At 40.1% G+C, this 17,539-nt stretch overlaps 1 protein-coding gene across 1 annotated transcript; it reads left to right on the forward strand.

The window, feature by feature from the left end:
• The first annotated feature begins 3,448 nt into the window (after nucleotides 1–3,448).
• On the forward strand, nucleotides 3,449–15,737 carry SERPINB5 (serpin family B member 5). Its single transcript, XM_027657453.1, has 7 exons — nucleotides 3,449–3,530; nucleotides 6,214–6,388; nucleotides 9,109–9,246; nucleotides 10,289–10,406; nucleotides 11,615–11,757; nucleotides 13,175–13,342; nucleotides 14,267–15,737. Exons 1-7 carry the CDS (start codon nucleotides 3,505–3,507, stop codon nucleotides 14,657–14,659), a joined length of 1,161 nt encoding a protein of 386 aa, XP_027513254.1. The 5' UTR covers nucleotides 3,449–3,504; the 3' UTR covers nucleotides 14,660–15,737.
• Nucleotides 15,738–17,539: the final 1,802 nt, after the last annotated feature.

A 17,539-nucleotide genomic window follows, 5' to 3' on the forward strand; every position in this document is an offset into this window, starting at 1 on the left:
TGTCTGCAGGGGACTTTCTGTTCCCCTTCCACCTCTGGGGACAGCTAGCAGCAGGGAAGGCTGCTCCTCTGCAGACAACTTGTCCGCTAATGGGAGGGAGCTCTTGCTTTACAGCAGTAAGAAGGACAGAGGTTTTTCCTGGAGCATCTGGCCTTGGGCTTTTAAGGCAGCCAAACACACACATATGCCTCTTAGACAGAATTAAGATAGTCTTAATGCATATACGGGTGCAAAGCGCCCAGCCACACACTCCTACATGTTTTAGTTGTCTTCCTGGGTTTCTTTTTCATAATGACAATTTTTCTGCAAATAGCGGCAATCCCAGTGCTATTTGGAGTACTAGTTTTGCTCAGGAGGTCTCTTAATTGCTCATCGACTCCTGTGTTCTCTCCTTTGTCGTCTTTGTTCATTCTTGCCTGGTGCCTCTACTATGCTTGCTGAAGGCAACGCACAAAGCTGCTCTTTCCTGCCGGAGCTTGTTGTTGTATTCACTGGCTGGGCAGGCAAAGACAACTCTGGTGTGAATCATTTTGCTCCTCCAATGTAGGAGTTGCCATGAAGAATGATTAAGGGAGGGGAAAAAAAAAAGCGAGAGTGTGAGGGAGTGTGTGTGTGCACAAATTGAGGTTGGGAAAGTGGGAGTGGTGTCAATAAGTAGGCAAGTAACAAAGTCTTCCGCTCAGCAAGGTTTCAGCACGGGCAGCTAGTTCTTCGTGCTGTGCTCGTTTCATTGATTCGTTTGCCAGGATTATAGCCTTGCAAAGTAAGTACAGCTTTTTTCTTCCTCTGATACTTTAACTTATGCCTAACTAATAGTTAACAAATCTTGGCTGTGAAACATAGCTGCGTACAGGGAGAGGGATAAGGAAATTTTGTGCAGAAAGGTAGATGTTATGGGGAATTAAAGGAGCTTTTTTTACCTTCCGAAACTACAGTGTTTTAGTTTCATTCCAAAATTGCTGTATTTTTTATGCTATATTTCTTCCCTTCTGAAAAGATTCATTGGAAGTGATGAATAGGATCTGGCTGGTGAGACAGCAAGGGCATTAGGAATTATTAAAATATGGTGGTTTATTGAAAATGGCTTTCCCCATATCAGAAAAAGCAGGTTGAGTATGATGCCATGGAAATGCTCCTTGTGCCAAACTAGGATTTTGGCTGTTTTGTTAATCTGTTTCAGAGGAATATACCTCTCATTTTCTGCAGAGGTGTGTATGCTCTGCTCTGTTTGCTTTGAGTTATTAACCAAGTGACTAATCCGCATTTGTTTAAAGTGAAGGACAGGAACTTAGGCCTAGTAATTAAAAATCTATTTTCAGTGTGACCATCTAGTTTGAAGAGTTCACTGGCATTGAACTCTTCAACAAAGCATATTGCAGTGACTTGTTTCTCTTTCCTTCCTGGAGTGACTTTCCCTGCTATATTACTGACAGTGCTTTTTCCTCAACCATATGAGATGCTCTGGTCCCACATCAGTCTGATATCTTGCATTTCTCAATGTCTGTTCAGAGGAAACTGTGTCCTTGTTTTTTATCCAGGTAGTTTGCCAGGTGGAGAGTTGTCATTTCTGCAGAAGAAGAAAAGGCTCGCAGAAATATTTTATCTCCTTTATATTTTTTTATTTGCTGAGTAAGAGCTGAAGTGGGGTCATGTTAAACACTTGATCTAGTTTCAATATTAATGCCTTGCTTGTGAAACGTGTGTGGGTTGTTTCGTATAATTTATCCTCTTGATGGAAGTTTGTTTGGACTGGAGAGACTACAGTGCTGGTGCTCACAGCTCCTGAGATATAAACCCAATATAACCCCAGAACTGGATGGCCAGCACTGCCTACGCTTTATCTGCCACAGGTGTCTTCTTCGGAAAGGACTTCTTAATTGAGACAAGAATAAAATAAATACTTGTTCAGCTTTATCAGATTATTCCTATCGTATAGCTAGCTTGACTCGTCAGACATTTCCACACAGACGTTGCTATTCTTGTAATTATATTTTTAAATGATAAGCTATATTTATCTTTTCTCTTAGCAGATACTAAACAAAGCCTCACTGTTGTGTTTTTTTTGGGGGGCGGGTGTTGTTGTTGTTGTTGCTGCATCCAAGAGTGACTAAGCAAAAACAGTGTCTTATACCAATAAATAAGTATAAATCAGGTTTTTCTGAATTAGTTCAGTAGCCTTCAGCTTCCTTATGTATCTGAAAGTGTTTCATTAACACTGTGACAGTCACAGTCTTAAGCAAAGCTGGGTGGATCACAAGCTCCATGTGCTTAGAAGATGCCCCAGTGCCGCAGGCCTCACTGGAAATGCTGACATACCGCTTTCCTGGGAAAGGAGGGACTCAGCAAGAATCCATGCAGCAGGCCTTTTTAAAATTTCATTTTTCATTTTTTGACTCCTCCCCCTTTGAGGGTTCCCTGTGATTACTGGCACAGGAGCTGTGTCTGATTTCTGAGTCGGCTAATGGGCAGCTAATGGGCTTTCCTTTTATTGGGAGCCTCAACCCTTCTTACTTGTCCAGAACTGGCTTTACTGGACCCACAAGGCTTGGGATGCTCAAGGCTTTAACGAGATTTAAGATTTTGTAATATTTAATACTGGAAATTCTTTTCAATAATATGAATTTAATGAGCTCTTAAATATCATATATCATTAAAAAATGGAAAATAAAAACTGACTGACCAGTTGAAAAAGATTGTGGAATAGATATTATTCTTTGCTATCCAGTCCCTTATTCAAGGTTAAGGGTGAAACAGCTTTTTTCCCAACATGCCCTGAATGGTCCTTAATTCAATAATAGCACTAAAAGGAAGAAACCAGAATGGAGAGCTTTACCACTACCAGAAATAGTTGAATTCTGCACTAAAGAAGCTTTGAGAGTATCAGCAGTTACTGGGTGAACAGAGGTAAATAAAAAGTTCACCATGAAATACCTCCTGTTTTTTCCCAATGAAAAGAAATATTGAAACTTTATAAAAAAAGATCCAGCTTGAATAATATCAGAGTTACTAATGAAGTCAGAAGGGTTTTTAAGCCATGGTGTGGCTTTTAACTGGCATAAGGAAGAAGAGTGTGCAGGTAGCACATATGAAGTCAGTATTAAGGCAGAAATGAACAAGGGGTATTTTTAAGTGGTTATGATTGCATATTGATTTTTGGCCTGTAAGGAAGATCCAGAGACCTAAGTAGAATAATATCATGCTAGCCAGAACTAAATAATGATACTCTACCCCATTGACAAGTAAGTTTTTTGAGGTGCACTGCATGCCTCGTGCGAGATTCTTTGTATTGTTTGTCTTCTTGAGAGTGGTAGATATTTACTGAATGACACATTCTTGGTTCCTTAAGTAATTTTCCATCAGCTCCTCAGTAAGAAATACCTGGGAAGTTGGTACTTGCCCCAGATATTCACATTGTAGTTTGGGGGGTGGGGGTGGGGCTGGGGTGGGTCAGAGAGCGAGATTCAGGAGACAAAGTATACCAATGTATTGTGTATTCATGTGAGAATGATTGAGCTAATGGTGAAGATAAGGTAGGTAGCCTATGCTAGTTTATTTAAGATATGTGCGGGCATGAAGGAGCACGTCTGTAATGAGGAATTGCGGGAAGGTATTTGAAAGAATGATTTTACATTTGCTTCTTTGCCCATATTGTTCCAAGTTACTCCTTCATCAGCAGTCTCAGTCCTTCAAACTTGTTTTAACTGTCTTTTGCCACTGTCCTGCCTAAAGCTCTCCTCCTTTAAGGTGTGTGCTGAGCTCATGGTTGCTGGCAAGCTTGACTTTTTTGGTAATTAGTTGCTTTCATGCCTGAGAAATTGTGTCTGTGTAAAAAAGGTAGATGGTTGCAGTGCTAGGCTGGTGCTTAGTTCTCCCTTTACACCCGTAAGATCTCTGAGACATGTTTCCCAAACCTTATTCTGACATCAGCTCAATGCCTGCTGATGCTGTAAAATGGAATCTGGCATGGATAATCTCTCTTTACCAAGAAGCTGCTGGGCACTGCCAGACTACTGGAAGATGGACAAATCCAGCCAGACCCATCGTGAATTCAGGGTTCTGGCAAAACCTCTGGATGTTGCAAAGCATACTCCTCTGTGTTTTTATGTGGGGATAAATTTCTTCAGTGAAATGTGTTGAATGTTTACTCTCTTCCAGACAAATTATTTTTTTTTTTCCCCAGTGGGAGGGGATTTGTTAGAAAACAGTTTGTTGCTAATACCAACAGTCAGAACATTTTACAAGAGTGCAGGGCTGGTTAGGTGTGCTTTTCAAACACTAACTTAAAAAGCCTTGGTTTTATGCCAGTGTCTTTTTTTTTATTATTTGATTAGATTGTGCAGTGCATTTCACTAACCTTTTATACTGCATCTTTCAGCCCAAAACAAACTAGCTGTCAAGTAAAACAATTGCCTTACCAAATAGATCCAAGAAAATGTATAAGTTAATTAAAATAAAAATAAGGATATTTATTTTATAAAAGACCTTCTGTAGTCAAACAGGTCTTACGAGTAAGTCAAAGTGTTTTCTCTACTATGTTGCAGGCAAATTATGCACCCATTCTATTAGTCCTATAAAAATGTATAACTACCACAGATTATTTGGAAATCATTGACTACTGTCAAGCACCACAGCTGCTCAGCAGTATCTCTGTACAATGGTGTCAGATGTTCAGCTGCATGTCAAAGAGGAGATTGTTCTAATTCAAAATGCCTTTCCAAACTGAGATGAGAGTGAATGGTCAAGAAAGATACCTTGCTGGAGACAGGTCCTTGACTCCTCTTCCCCTTTTTGTATTCTCATACCATTCTGCTCTCACGTGGTGAGGTCTTTCCTGGCTAGGATGCAATTGTTATGAACTAGGTAAATAAATGTTTGAAGCTGCACTATTAAGTAGTCAATTCTTAGAGAGAAATCCCTGTCCTTAAGGTGTTTCTCCAATGATTAGCAAACCTCCTACCAACCTAGGAAATAATCAATTTTCTTTTGCTTAATAGGACCCCTAGATCAGTGTCTGAGTACGAAATGCAAGTGTAGATAGGTATGTTTGTGGATAAGAACACACCTTTTAAAAATCATCTTTCTATACCATTTTTATTCCACTATTTTGCTGTTTTTGCTGGAGAGAGTAAATACTGGAGACACCTTTTAGATTCTGTGTGAAATCTTATGCCTTTGGAAGACTTTCCCAATATTTGTTGTTTCTATTTCCTTTCTGTCTCTATCAATAGCATTGATGGAGCTGTTTAACACCAGTTTTAACAGTTGTCTTGTTTGTTTGTTTGTTTTTTTAGGAATACATGATATTTAGGGCAGTGTAGTACCAAATTCACTTTGCCAAAGGGGTCGTCTCTTGTGTGCTTGCTGGTCTAAAGCCAGGCTTGTGCTATTGACTGAAATTCTGTGATTCATCCTTGTTGGTTTGAATCTACACAAATGTACTTATACCAAAGTGCAGCTTTGGGTATATGAAAGCAGCCTGGAAGATGGGAATAGTCTCTGGCTTTCCTAGAGCATTGACTACAGCAACTGTCCCTTGGCCACCCTGGGTCATTCCTGACTGCACAGATCATCTAACAGCACTGTGGCAACTACAGTTATTAAGAATGGCTAGGAAAATATTTTCAGTTAAAACAGTGTAAGTGATGGGTGGGCACACAGCAGTATTTGTTTTTGAAGGCCTTCTTCAGGTTTCTAGAACAATCTCAACCTATAGGACTAGCTTTTTGGAGACTCCTAGCAAGGCCAGAGAGAATGGGGAATCAACCCTTAGAAGGACATGTAAGCTAAAGCTTAATGAACAGTTAGCCACGAAGAAAGAGATAGAGAAGCTATGAGACCATTAAAGGCCTGCCTAAGAGCCAGGATGGCCCAGAGCATAGGCAAAGTACCTTCTGAGTTGGCATATTTAATTTAAGCATATCAATTAAAAACTGATTAAATTCATATGTGATCCAATTTGACTCAGTATGCTTGGGTCACCCTGACCTACACAGATTTCCCCAAGTTCTTCTGGTAATACTGGCTCCACATAACATGTAGCATTGCTAGCTGTCACTTGAAGATAATGGCTATTACTAAACCTCTCCTCTCTTCGGTTCAAGCTATCCAGTTCAGATACTGGTGCCCAGCCTCTTTCAGTTCTTTGGCATAGCCTCTAGTGCAGGAGATAGAATTACAGCCTGAGTCATCTCTCTTTTCCCTTTTCTGTTTCAGGATGACAATGGATGCTCTGCAGCTAGCGAACACTGCCTTTGCGGTTGATATGTTCAAAAAACTATGTGAGAAGGACAAAACAGCCAATATTATTTTTTCCCCACTGTGTACCTCAACTTCTCTGGCTCTGGCATATAAAGCTACGAAAGGTGATACTGCAGACCAAATGAAACAGGTAAACTGTCAGCAACCTGTTTTGTGGCTGCAAAATTATACGGCTGTTGCAGATGTCTGTCTTATTTATTATTGTTAATATTCTCCTGGATGTCTGTTTCCTTTAAATCAGACTTCAAGCCACCCATCTGAATTTCCTGAACGGTTCCACACTCCATAGCCCCACACAACAAAAGACAAAACCTGTCATAAAGAAAAGACTTTTCAAGTGTGTAGAAGGCAGAAGGGAACATGGCAGAGTCCTTAACAATTGCATTAAAGCCTTGTCTCTTTTTAGTGCAGTGTTGTTTCTGGCTGCAAGCCACAGTCAAGATCACTGCATTTTCTGGATAACTTTTTTTTAATTCAAAACCACCTAGGCTTTATAGAATTGGAAAGAATTTTGGCATTGTCTGTCAGCAGCAAGTATGCATAGCAGCCCTGCCACTGGCATTTCCCTTTTCTCCTGCAAAGCTGCTAAGAGGAGGCAGATGCAGCAGAAGGGGTACAATTTCAGCTGTGTTTCTCCTTACAAGCAGCTTGTGGTGTTCAAAGGGTTTCCAGCACCATGATGCAGCATGGCAGTCATGATTAAATCAGTTTATCAAGCTCACTCTGGGGTGGAGGGAGTCAGCCCTCCAGCCTCTTCTGCTGCCTCTGTGTAAGCAGAGATAGATCTAGTTCCTTTTTATCCCAGTGAGTGTCCCTGGGTTTCTGCAGTTACCTAAAGGTGGATTAGAGGCAAATTCAGTATGCATTTGTATGCTGATCATCACCTGGCTCTGAAAGTTTCTACATATTTGAATGCATTTTCCCTCCTTTGGGAATTCCTCCCTGTACTTTCTCATTCACGGAAAGCACCTCCGAGCACAGCCTTCTGTGCCTCTACTTATGCCACAGATTACAGGGAATCTTGTGCTGTTCACAGAGCTACACTGCAATATGTCATGAAGATCATAGAACCCTAGAATGGTTTGGGTTGGAAGGGACCTTAAATCCCCCTGCCATGGGCAGGGACATCTTCCACTAGACCAGGTTGCTCAGGACCCCATCCAGCTTGGCTTTGAACATTTTTGGGGATGAATCTTGTAGGCACTGCAAATTTTTTTAAACAGCATTTTTCTTTTAAATTTAAAAATTAACTCTAGTGGGTTTTTAAAAAAATTTTATTTTTAATTTTTATTTTTAATTTAAATGGCACCCTGAAGCTCCCTCACGATTTCAAAATTCAAACGTTGTCTTTCTGATGGGAGACTTCAACATATTAACCTGCCCTTATTTTGTTTTCACTTGTCTCTGCATTTTGCTTTGAACCATTGCATAATAATAAATTAGCTTATACATCCACAAGTGGAGCTCTATTACACAAGCACATTTATATTTCATATTTCTCTAGTGGTATTTAAAAAGTGCTGACTTCAGATACTAAGGAGAGCTTGGTATGTTTTTAAATGCAATATCTCCTATTTTCCATGTTTATTCTAGCTTCTGCCTGTCCCTGAGTTCGTGCTTGGGTTTTAAACACTAAATACAAAAGGAGCCAGATTGGCAGCTGTACTCTGGAACATTAAAAAACTTGTGCCAAAAGTTCTCTCAGGTAGAGAATTGCAGTAGCTTTCTCTCCCAGCATAGTTCCCAGGCACAGAAGCTTTCTGTGCTTAACATGCACAGAAATAAACTGTTGAAGGAAAAGGAAATAAGTTGAGAAAGCTGTCTCTGAAGAAATGACCATGGAGTTTGTCTATGAGAGCTGTGCTGGTGTGTGTCCTTGGGAGTTTATTTCCTTCTGCTTCCACTGAGCAAGGAGAGGGGAGGATGTGGAAGGGTGACTAGAAAGAGCAGCAGTTTGTTGTGTCTTTGAAGATGTGATGTGTTCTGAGAGAAAGAGCAGGAGTGATGTACAAAGGGAAAGAAGGTCACTAATGCCTGCTATACCTCGTGCAGAAACTTGAGTCAGACGAGGAAGACTGGGCAGGCTGCCTGTAATGAAACAGCCACCATCCAAGACCCTGTAATAAATAGGCATTAAAATTTCAGTTTGTATTTATAGGGTTATTTTCAAGCAAAGGCACCAGTAACCTCTCACCTCTGGTGCCTAAAAGCAAGAAGTTTTAGGTCAACTCCGTACTTCCTAGAACTGGACTTGTCATTCCCAGGAATTGGGAAGTGGCCATGTGTGGGTCAGCAGCCCTGCTCACAGTTATACTGTGTCTACAAAACAGACACAGTTATCTGATCAGTTTTTGCTGAAATGTCATGTGATGTCATGTATTAGTCACAGCAGTCAGAAAACTTGATGATCTGTCAAGCATTTTTAAAGGTGTAGCCCACTTCTAGAAAGGAGATTATCTGTGATCTTCATTTATCTATCTTAGAATAAGCTCCATATTTTTGGAAGGAAATGTAAGTTTGGTGAAAACATTATGACTCCATACCACAGAGTTTTAGTTGACTAAGTCACATCACCAGCATGAACAGCTCTACTGATTTCTTTGGACTGCTCACAGGAAAGAAATGCATTTGGTTAAAGTTCTGGTAGGATCAGATTTTTAGATTTATGTGAGGATGTCAAATAAATAAATGATGTTTGAGAAACGACAGTGAGAGGCTCTGTTATCATCTTAAATACAAAAAGCCACAGCTCTGGTCACAAATTAGCATTATTTTTTGCTAAGCTGTTTGGAATGTTTAGATAATGGTAACAAGGAAGATGCTTAGTATTTTACTATGTTCATTTAACAGGTACTCCATTTAAAAGATGTCAAAGACGTTTCTTTTGGGTTTCAAACAATAACTTCAGATGTTTCCAAACTCAGCTCCTTCTTTGCACTGAAAATGGTAAAACGGCTGTTTGTAGACAAGTCTCTTAATCCTACCACAGTAAGTACTGTAGGAAAACACTGGTGCTATGAATTGCTTAACCGTTACATTGACGGATTATTGTGTCAGACTGCAACGTTATTTAAAATAAATTCTTTGAATTTTGGCTGTTTCTTGACTAGATTCAAATGATGAACAGCTGCCATAGAAGTTTGTAGGAGGATGTATGAGTCTGCTGCTTGAACTCAAACTGTGCAACTATTACAACACTTCTAATTCTTTCATTAATATGCTTTAGGTCAGTAGCTAGATTGGTTTTGAATGCAAAATAACCTATATGCCACATCAAAGTCTTTACATGGCAAGTATGAGTGAAGAGGAGTATATAAAAAGTTGATGGTGCAAGTGTGTGTCCAGTTCACACACCCAAGTAATTACTGCATAAACTGTTGTTTTTTAATCTATCTGTGAGGCAGAAGCCTGGCTATTGAAGCAAAACAAGTGAAGAACTTTGTAAGTTCTTTATAACTTATGAACCTTGCAAAAAACTCAGAAGAATTCTGTGTGTGTTGTTTTTTTTTTCCCGAAAGTTGTCATTGAATAGAGTCCCAAGAAAGATAACATCAGCCTAAAAGTCATGTTTCAGAAAACTCGGCATGCTTCAGTGATGCTATAATCAGATTATCTGCTGTTCAGCCTCTGACACAGCAAAGGCCAGTACCCATCCAGAGCAATAAATATCTCACCTGATGAGGAGAGATGTGATAGGAGCAGCCTGTGGCCTTTATCTCAGTCTTACCCAGGCCTGAACTGAGGATTGTTTTATTCTTTTGAACTCTGGCAACATGGTCACTCCTGCAATATCGAAGTTACTTTAAAGCTGCTGATGTAACACCACTGGACTGAACACAACCTTGGGAGCAGTGTGCTGGATGCAGCTGTGCATCCTGGTTGTCACGTGGTTATTTAATAGGTTTCTACCATAATGAACTCCTCAGCTACCCCATGGCGAAGCTTGAGAGGCTGATGCTGAAGGCTCTTAAAGAATCATTGAGTGGATGACACTTAACCAAGCATGACTTTCGTTCCCTGTATCTTTCAGGACTTTGTCAACTCCACAAAGAGGCCTTTTCCATCTGAGCTGGAATTAGTGGAGTTCAAAGAAAAAACCGAGGAAACCCGACAAAAAATCAACAAATCTCTTTCAGAGCTAACTGATGGTGAGTACAGCTTAACCTTGGGGATGCTGTTTGCCTCTTTGGAGAAAGATCTTTGTCCTTGTGACATTTCTTTACTAATGATTTTAGAAGTAAATACATAGTGAAAGCAGTGGGACTAGACCTACTATTTGAACTCATGAGGATTAGCAGCGTCAGCCTGTTTTGAAATCACTGACTTCACTACTGCAGCACTTCTGAAGGTGGAAATGTGAGACTGACTGTGCATTAGCCTTGGGGAAAGCTGCTCACATCTGACTGCAGCAAGATGATTTGGGAGAATGACAGGTCCTGGTTGTGGAGCGCCACAAACCTCTGACACCAATACATTGAGCCCAGACCCTAACTCCTTTAAAAGCTTTATTTTAATGGGAAGTACTTGTTGGACTCTGAATTTCAGGCTGTTAATCAATATCCCACCTCCTTTTGCCAGTGAGGGTAACACAAGCAGATGTGCATCTCTTATTTGCCTTCCTATGGAAGCCTGGGCAGAGATGGCTCTGGGGTTGGTTGCCACCTGTTGCCCTCGTGTGGTACAAATAAGGAAACACCGTTTATGAGTCTGGTCCTTCCAGGCTGGAACAGGTGTCCATGTGGAAGCATCTTGCCCTGCCTGTGCAATTCGAAGACAGGACTTGCCTCCCCAGTGCTCTGAATTCAGGGTCACTTATGGCAGTGCTTGAACAGGTCTGAAACAGAGAGAGGACACGTCATTTACATCTTCTTTTTGAAGTCCGTAGCAGTATTTGGTTATTAACTGTAATCAGAGCAGCATTTTTTGTTATTCTGGTAATTTTATTCTCATGTATCAGTTTAGAAATGAGTAGCTGCTAGTGTGGAACTTCCCTTCAAGTCTTACTGTCCAAATGACAAATGTTTTTTCACTTACACCTGTTGAATTTCACTGAAAAATGAGCACCTTCTTTAAGGTATTGAAAAAAAAGCAGGAGACATAGTTTTGATTCCGTGGAATATAAGCCAACAAAACATGTAATTTGGAAGATCTGCCTTGATCCCAAATCCCATATCAAAAATATAGCTGCAATTTTAAGTAAGTACTTCTTTTTGAAATTTTCCATTAGAAATAATTATCTATGAGGTGCAGGACAAAAATGTTTTTAGTTCAGTGAAATGCTACCGTATTCACTTGAAGCAGTTGATATAATGTTAATGTATTGTTGTATTAACAACCACTTTAAACTTGTTCACAGGCAAAATGGAGAATATTTTGAATGAGGATAGTGTAAGTGGTGAGACTCAGATCCTTCTAGTTAATGCAGCTTATTTTGTCACAAACTGGATGAAGAAGTTCCCAGAGGCAGAGATCAAAGAATGTGCTTTTAAAGTCAACAAGGTATGTTATGAAAAAAAATAAAATAAAATGGAGTACGGTTTCTTCTCATGAAGATGCAAACTTTGATCTAAGGAAATCACAAGACGAAATGAGAAATGTTTTTTACCACAGCATTCTTAGACTCTATCTAAACCCATATGGTTTTGCAAGGGTCTCAGACTTGCACTCACAAGGTTAGTGTGTGAGTGGGTATATACCAGTTAGTATGTGATCTGAGTACAAGTGATCAGAAGCAGCCATTGTCTGTAAGGAGATGCACATTCTCATGAGTAGCTTATTCCAAGAGATTGAAAGGTTGGAGGAACCAGAGGCTGCACCTAAAAACCAGCAGAGGTGAAGCATGAAACACTGCATTTCTCGTAGTCACAGAGATAGTGAAATATCTACAATTGTTTCACCTTTTTGAGTACATCCCTTAGGTGCCTGGCCCTGTGTTTTCCTCAGTAGAGGTGTTGCCCCATCAATCTCCCTCTTTCCAACCAGGCTCAAGTCTGCAGCCTTCTGCATATTAGTCCTGCTTGGCCATGAGGTCCAAATGGATGCAGCACCTATGGCTGGTGGATTCAGGAATCTGTGACCAGTAATGAATATTGTGATCAGACAGTCAGCTTTAAACCAGGATACAAAGCTGCACAACATTTGTGAGATAGAGAGATTATACTCCAAATATATGCATATATACATATATATATAGATGCAAAAGAAAAGTTGAAGTTTCAGGTTCACTAAAACTATTAATAAATTACCTATTCAACCAATAGTTTCAGCCAAAAAAATTTAAAAAATTATACAATCAACACTAAAATTTTTAAGTGAAACATCTCAACTTTTTTTTCCAAAGTAACATTTTCTACTGAATTTGAATTTTGAATGTTTCCATGTGAACAGAACAGTTTTTTAAACCTTCTTTATGAAATAAAGAATTTTGGGTTGTTCTGTTTTGTTTCATTCACAAAAAGCAAAGACATAGGAATTAAAGTAAGCCTGAAATTTCTTCTTATTTTATTTCAGCTCCTGAACCAAAAAATCAATTATTCATATGAACAGCTTGGCCTTCACTGTTGAGATGTGCTCAGTGCCTGACACTTACTGGCATTATGTATATAGTATAGTTTGTAGCACTTAGGGATAAAGGCATGAAGGGCCACCGATACTAGGTAAACTCCTCTTTTAAGGCACATCCCCAATATGTTGCTATTGTATTAAGTAGAACACTGTCCCACTTTTCTTTGGAAAGCTTCCTACTGTAAAAAGCCAACACTGTGTTTTGCTGCTGCTTTCATTACCTATGAAAGCCAACAAATTCTGTGGTGGTAACTCAATATACTACTTCCAGGCAAGCTTGCAAACTTTTCTGTCTCAGCATCTGATTTGTGAATTAAAAGGAATGAGAGATTGTTTCCTCTATGTTTTGCAGACTGAAACTAAACCAGTGCAGATGATGAATCTGGAAGCTACTTTTTGCCTGGGATATGTAAAAGATTTAAATGTTTCCATCCTTGAGCTTCCATGCCTTAACAAACATATAAGCATGCTCATTCTGCTACCCAAAGAAATTGAAGATGAGACCACTGGCCTGGAGCAGGTGAGGGAAAAAAGTAGAATTGCTATGATACTTCCTTGGAAACAGCCCATTTATAATGCCATATGTTTATGGAAGGTTTTAGTTATTTTGAAGCAATGCATTAGGAAACAAAAAGTAAGTTTGTGAAGATTAATAAGGCATTTCCTAAAGAACAACAATTTCTTATGTCATTTGTCTATGAAAATTTTAGAATATATTTTCACTCCTCTTCAAAGTTCATTAAGGACTAATTAATTAATAAATAATAAAATTATTTAAGATTAAAAGACAGATAATCACACAGTTCTCCTTTGTAATTTGCTGCAACTGTCCACAAATTTTAAAGGCAGGAAGAATCTGTCTTTGCATCTGGAAGATACTTTCATATGCCAGAGTAAATTACAGAACACACATATCATAAAATGCCTTTCTTGATAGCAATTTGTTGTGGCCCCACATTCTGCCTCCTGACTTTCCAGTTTTAAAAAAATTGCTCAAACAGCTGCATGTTTGATTGAGATCAGGCTCTGTATTCAGAGCATTTTTCTGTCCCAGATAGCAGCAATTTCATTACTCTGCAGGATCAGGAATAAAGACTTTGGATCTCTGCCAGTTGGCCAGGTGTAACCTGGGTAGGGACTGTCTTTCTCAGGTTCCTTCATATGGTTGTTGAGGTGATTGCTTATCAAAAGCTTGCCAGAGCATGCACATACAGTAGATTTCTTCTAGAGGCCAGTCCTATGGATTAAATCATACTTACACCAATGTAACTGAGAATATGTTAAGCCTAAATGCTACAGTTGTGAATTGAAAAGAACAAGTTGCCTTTCGGACTTTATGTTTTGGAGACTTGATAGGAGAGAGAAGTTCAGGAATGGTCTGTTGTTTTTTTCCTCTCTTTCCTTGGACTGCTCATTAATTTCCTCTGTTCCTTTACGTTTTCAGCTGGAAAAGGCACTGACTCCTGAGACATTATTACAGTGGACCAATCCCAGCATGATGGCCAACACCAAAGTGAATGTATTTCTTCCAAAGTTTAGCATAGAAGGTGACTATGACCTGAAGCCACTTCTGGAAAGCCTGGGAATGACAAATATCTTCAATGAAAGTGCATCAGATTTCTCTGAGATGTGTGAGACAAAAGGTGTGGTTTTGTCAAAGATCATCCATAAAGTCTCCTTGGAAGTAAATGAACAAGGTAGCGACTCCCGAGAGGTACCAGGATATCGGATTCTGCAACACAAAGATGAATTTAAAGCTGACCATCCATTTATCTTTTTGTTTAGACATAACAAAACTCGCAATGTGCTTCTCACAGGCCGATTCTGTTCTCCCTAAGTAGGGCGTATTCATTATGGAAAAGCACAATTACATTTATGGTGGTGCATGCTCCTGTAAAGCTTGTCATCCTGACAATCATCTTTGAAAGGAAATCTAAGAGTTTCATATATTGGCTGGGTAATACAATGTACTCTACATATGCAGCAGAACTAGTTTATCTCCTTATGTTTCATCCCCTTAAGCTGAAGGATTTCCATTGTGAAAAACACTTCATTGAGAAGTATCCCAGCCTCGCAACAAGAATATTCTGTTCCTCTGTGACACCTTTTTCCCAAAATGAAGTGAACTGAGAGCCTGATTTAAGACAGACCAGGGGTTGGAAAGGGCTCTGGGAAGACATTCCTGCTCCCTAGTCAAACCACTCTCTGTTGTGACCCAGACTCTCTGGATTCCTACTACCTATAAGGAGAACTGTGCACATGTGGTGTGATAGCTCTGCCCTTGTACCTGGCTACACTCTGATGGTCCAGGGTGCCCTACCAGACCCTACCAATGCTCAGTGAAACAGTGCTCAAGTTCTGCAGATAGCTAAACTATTCAGGCTGGCATCAGAATTTGCATCTGTGAAACATCAGTCACACTGAGGCCTATGGACGCCAGAGGCAAAAATCATGGTGACAGAATGTATACCCAGAAGACTCTTCAGCATGAGCTACATCATTTCCCAGACTGGGGAGGTTGGATTCTTCTGTGTGGCATTTTTTCATTCATTCCCTTCAGACATGGAAGATGGGACAAGTTCAGCGCAGTTATGAGGAGCCCTGTTGTATATATCCTAAGAAAAAGAACATTATGCAATTCAAGGATAGAACACAGTTGGATTAATACTGGAAGTGCCACACTTCTAGTTCTGGATTCAGCATTAAGGAAACTCCTCTACAGTTACTTAACGTCTGAAGCATGAGAAAGAAATAAGGACTTCAACTTGAGTGAAATTAACATTGTAATTACTAGTCTTCAAATTCCACATGAGATCATGGTAATCAGATTTCATTTCTATCTAAAGACTGCCTGCTGCATATGTTTAGTACTGATTTACCTAATTACTGTTCAGAATAAAGCACTATAAAACCTGTGTCAAATGAGCAATACCTCCAGTGTCAGTCTTTGTGTTCACTGACAGTGTCAGTGTTCACTCTTGACTTCCAATAAATAATAGGAATGGCAAACAGATTCACTTAGGCCACAAAGTCAGAATAAAAAAAACACCCTAAGTAAATGTCTGGATTGCCCTTCTGGGCCACATGATGATAGTTTCCAGTAAGGAATATGTTACTAGCTGGTCAGGATATACAGAGAATTCAATTATCTATTCTCAAAGGGTGGGAGCATTTTACTGAAGAAATCCTCTTGGTGCCTCAGGTCTGAAAGAAACTGAAAGAGATTTCTAAATGGAAAGAGGCAACCCCAAGTATGCGTACTTTCAACATCAGAGAGCAGTGCTGTGGTTATTGAGAATGTAGAGACTGTTTTGATTCTTATCAACCCATGAGAGATTTCACAATGATTCAGTAGTTTTTGAGTCACAGTGATTCAGTAGTTTTACGTGTTTCCTTCCCTCTGTGGACCTTTAATGGGCTCTAATGTATTTTAATGCCAGAGGTTAATTGGGGTCTTTGGTCCGTATCTTTGAGGGTACTGAGGAGACTAACTTCCACCAAAAACAATGGGAGGTGAGACCCTGCAGACCTCTATGGATCTTTGCTGATATGGATCAGGTGTCTTGATTCATGGATAGTAGTCAGAAGAATGAAAAATATAAAAATTACTGTGCAGCCCATCCTGTCTGAGAAGGAATTACCTGCAAAGATCATTACTGGCTCAATTTCAGTGATACCTGAGTGATTGGTACACCCAATCATGGTCTGATCTGCTTTGGAGGCTGAGGTCAGATTTATCCAGGGTTATTTAATCACTGTGATTTCTACTGGTTCTCCCGTATGAGGTGTGTCAGGACACTGTGCATGGGGTTGATGACTAAGCAGCTGCACAGGCAGTCTGTGCATAGGCAAGATGGATTAGTTGCCTCTAGTCTGTACAGTTTGTGTTTGGGCGCTAACTCTTCGTCAGGTAGTTCCTGTCATTCAGCAGGCCATATCACACTTACTGCTACATCTGTGCTGGTCTGCTAGACTAATGAAAACCTCTGGCAGATTACCTATCTCTCTTTTTCTGCCTGGATGAGATTTCCTGAAGGAGAAAAGCTCAGACATCACTTCCAAAGCGTTTTGAGGTTCTCAAAACATTCCAATTCAGGAGCCAGTCTTCATTTAATAGAGGTTGTATTCTGTTTAAATGCTGATCAGAGCATTTGGCATATCCCCACAAATTTATGTAAGCATGTCTTGTCCTTATGATAGCTTTGCCAGGAAGGGTTATCCCATGAAAGCAGAGCAAAACACAGCCTTAGGGTGGGGCCCATCTTTCTGCACCTCTTGACTAATACCAAGGTATCCCAGTCTGTGCAAGGCAAGCAGATGTTAGAGATACAAAGCTGTCTTAGCCCACATAAGGCAAAGCCCCTTATTGGTCATTTATAAACATGGTGCCTTGCCCATGAAAATCTTCATTTTTCACTTCTGCCTCTTCTCTCTACCAGTCCCAGTGTGAAGCCTTTCCATCTGGCAGCACTTCTCCTCATGGAAAAGTATCCATGAGGCTCCTGCTGGTGTGAGAACCATGTTACAGTCTATTGTTTGTTCCACCCATGTTGGAACACCCCTGTGGGCCTTGGGCAAGAAATCTCATGGGAGGACATGGGAAAATGTGTGTGGGAGTTTGTGTATAGGAACACTTATGTGCTGAAAGGTGTTGGTTACAATGGAGAGAGTGAACATAGCTGAGGACTTGCTCAGATTGAAAAGGCACTCCACCTCA

The sequence above is a fragment of the Corapipo altera genome, unplaced genomic scaffold, assembly GCF_003945725.1.
Source record: "Corapipo altera isolate COAL_440 unplaced genomic scaffold, ASM394572v1 66, whole genome shotgun sequence".
Taxonomy (NCBI): domain Eukaryota; kingdom Metazoa; phylum Chordata; class Aves; order Passeriformes; family Pipridae; genus Corapipo; species Corapipo altera.

Bases quoted from the DNA above. Each gene is read 5' to 3' on its own strand.
- SERPINB5 (XM_027657453.1), top strand. From the start codon at position 3,505: ATGATTGAGCTAATGGTGAAGATAAG. The intron at 3,531-6,213 runs GTAGGTAGCCTA...TTTCTGTTTCAG, and splicing joins GAGCTAATGGTGAAGATAAG to GATGACAATGGATGCTCTGC. The intron at 9,247-10,288 runs GTAAGTACTGTA...TGTATCTTTCAG, and splicing joins AGTCTCTTAATCCTACCACA to GACTTTGTCAACTCCACAAA.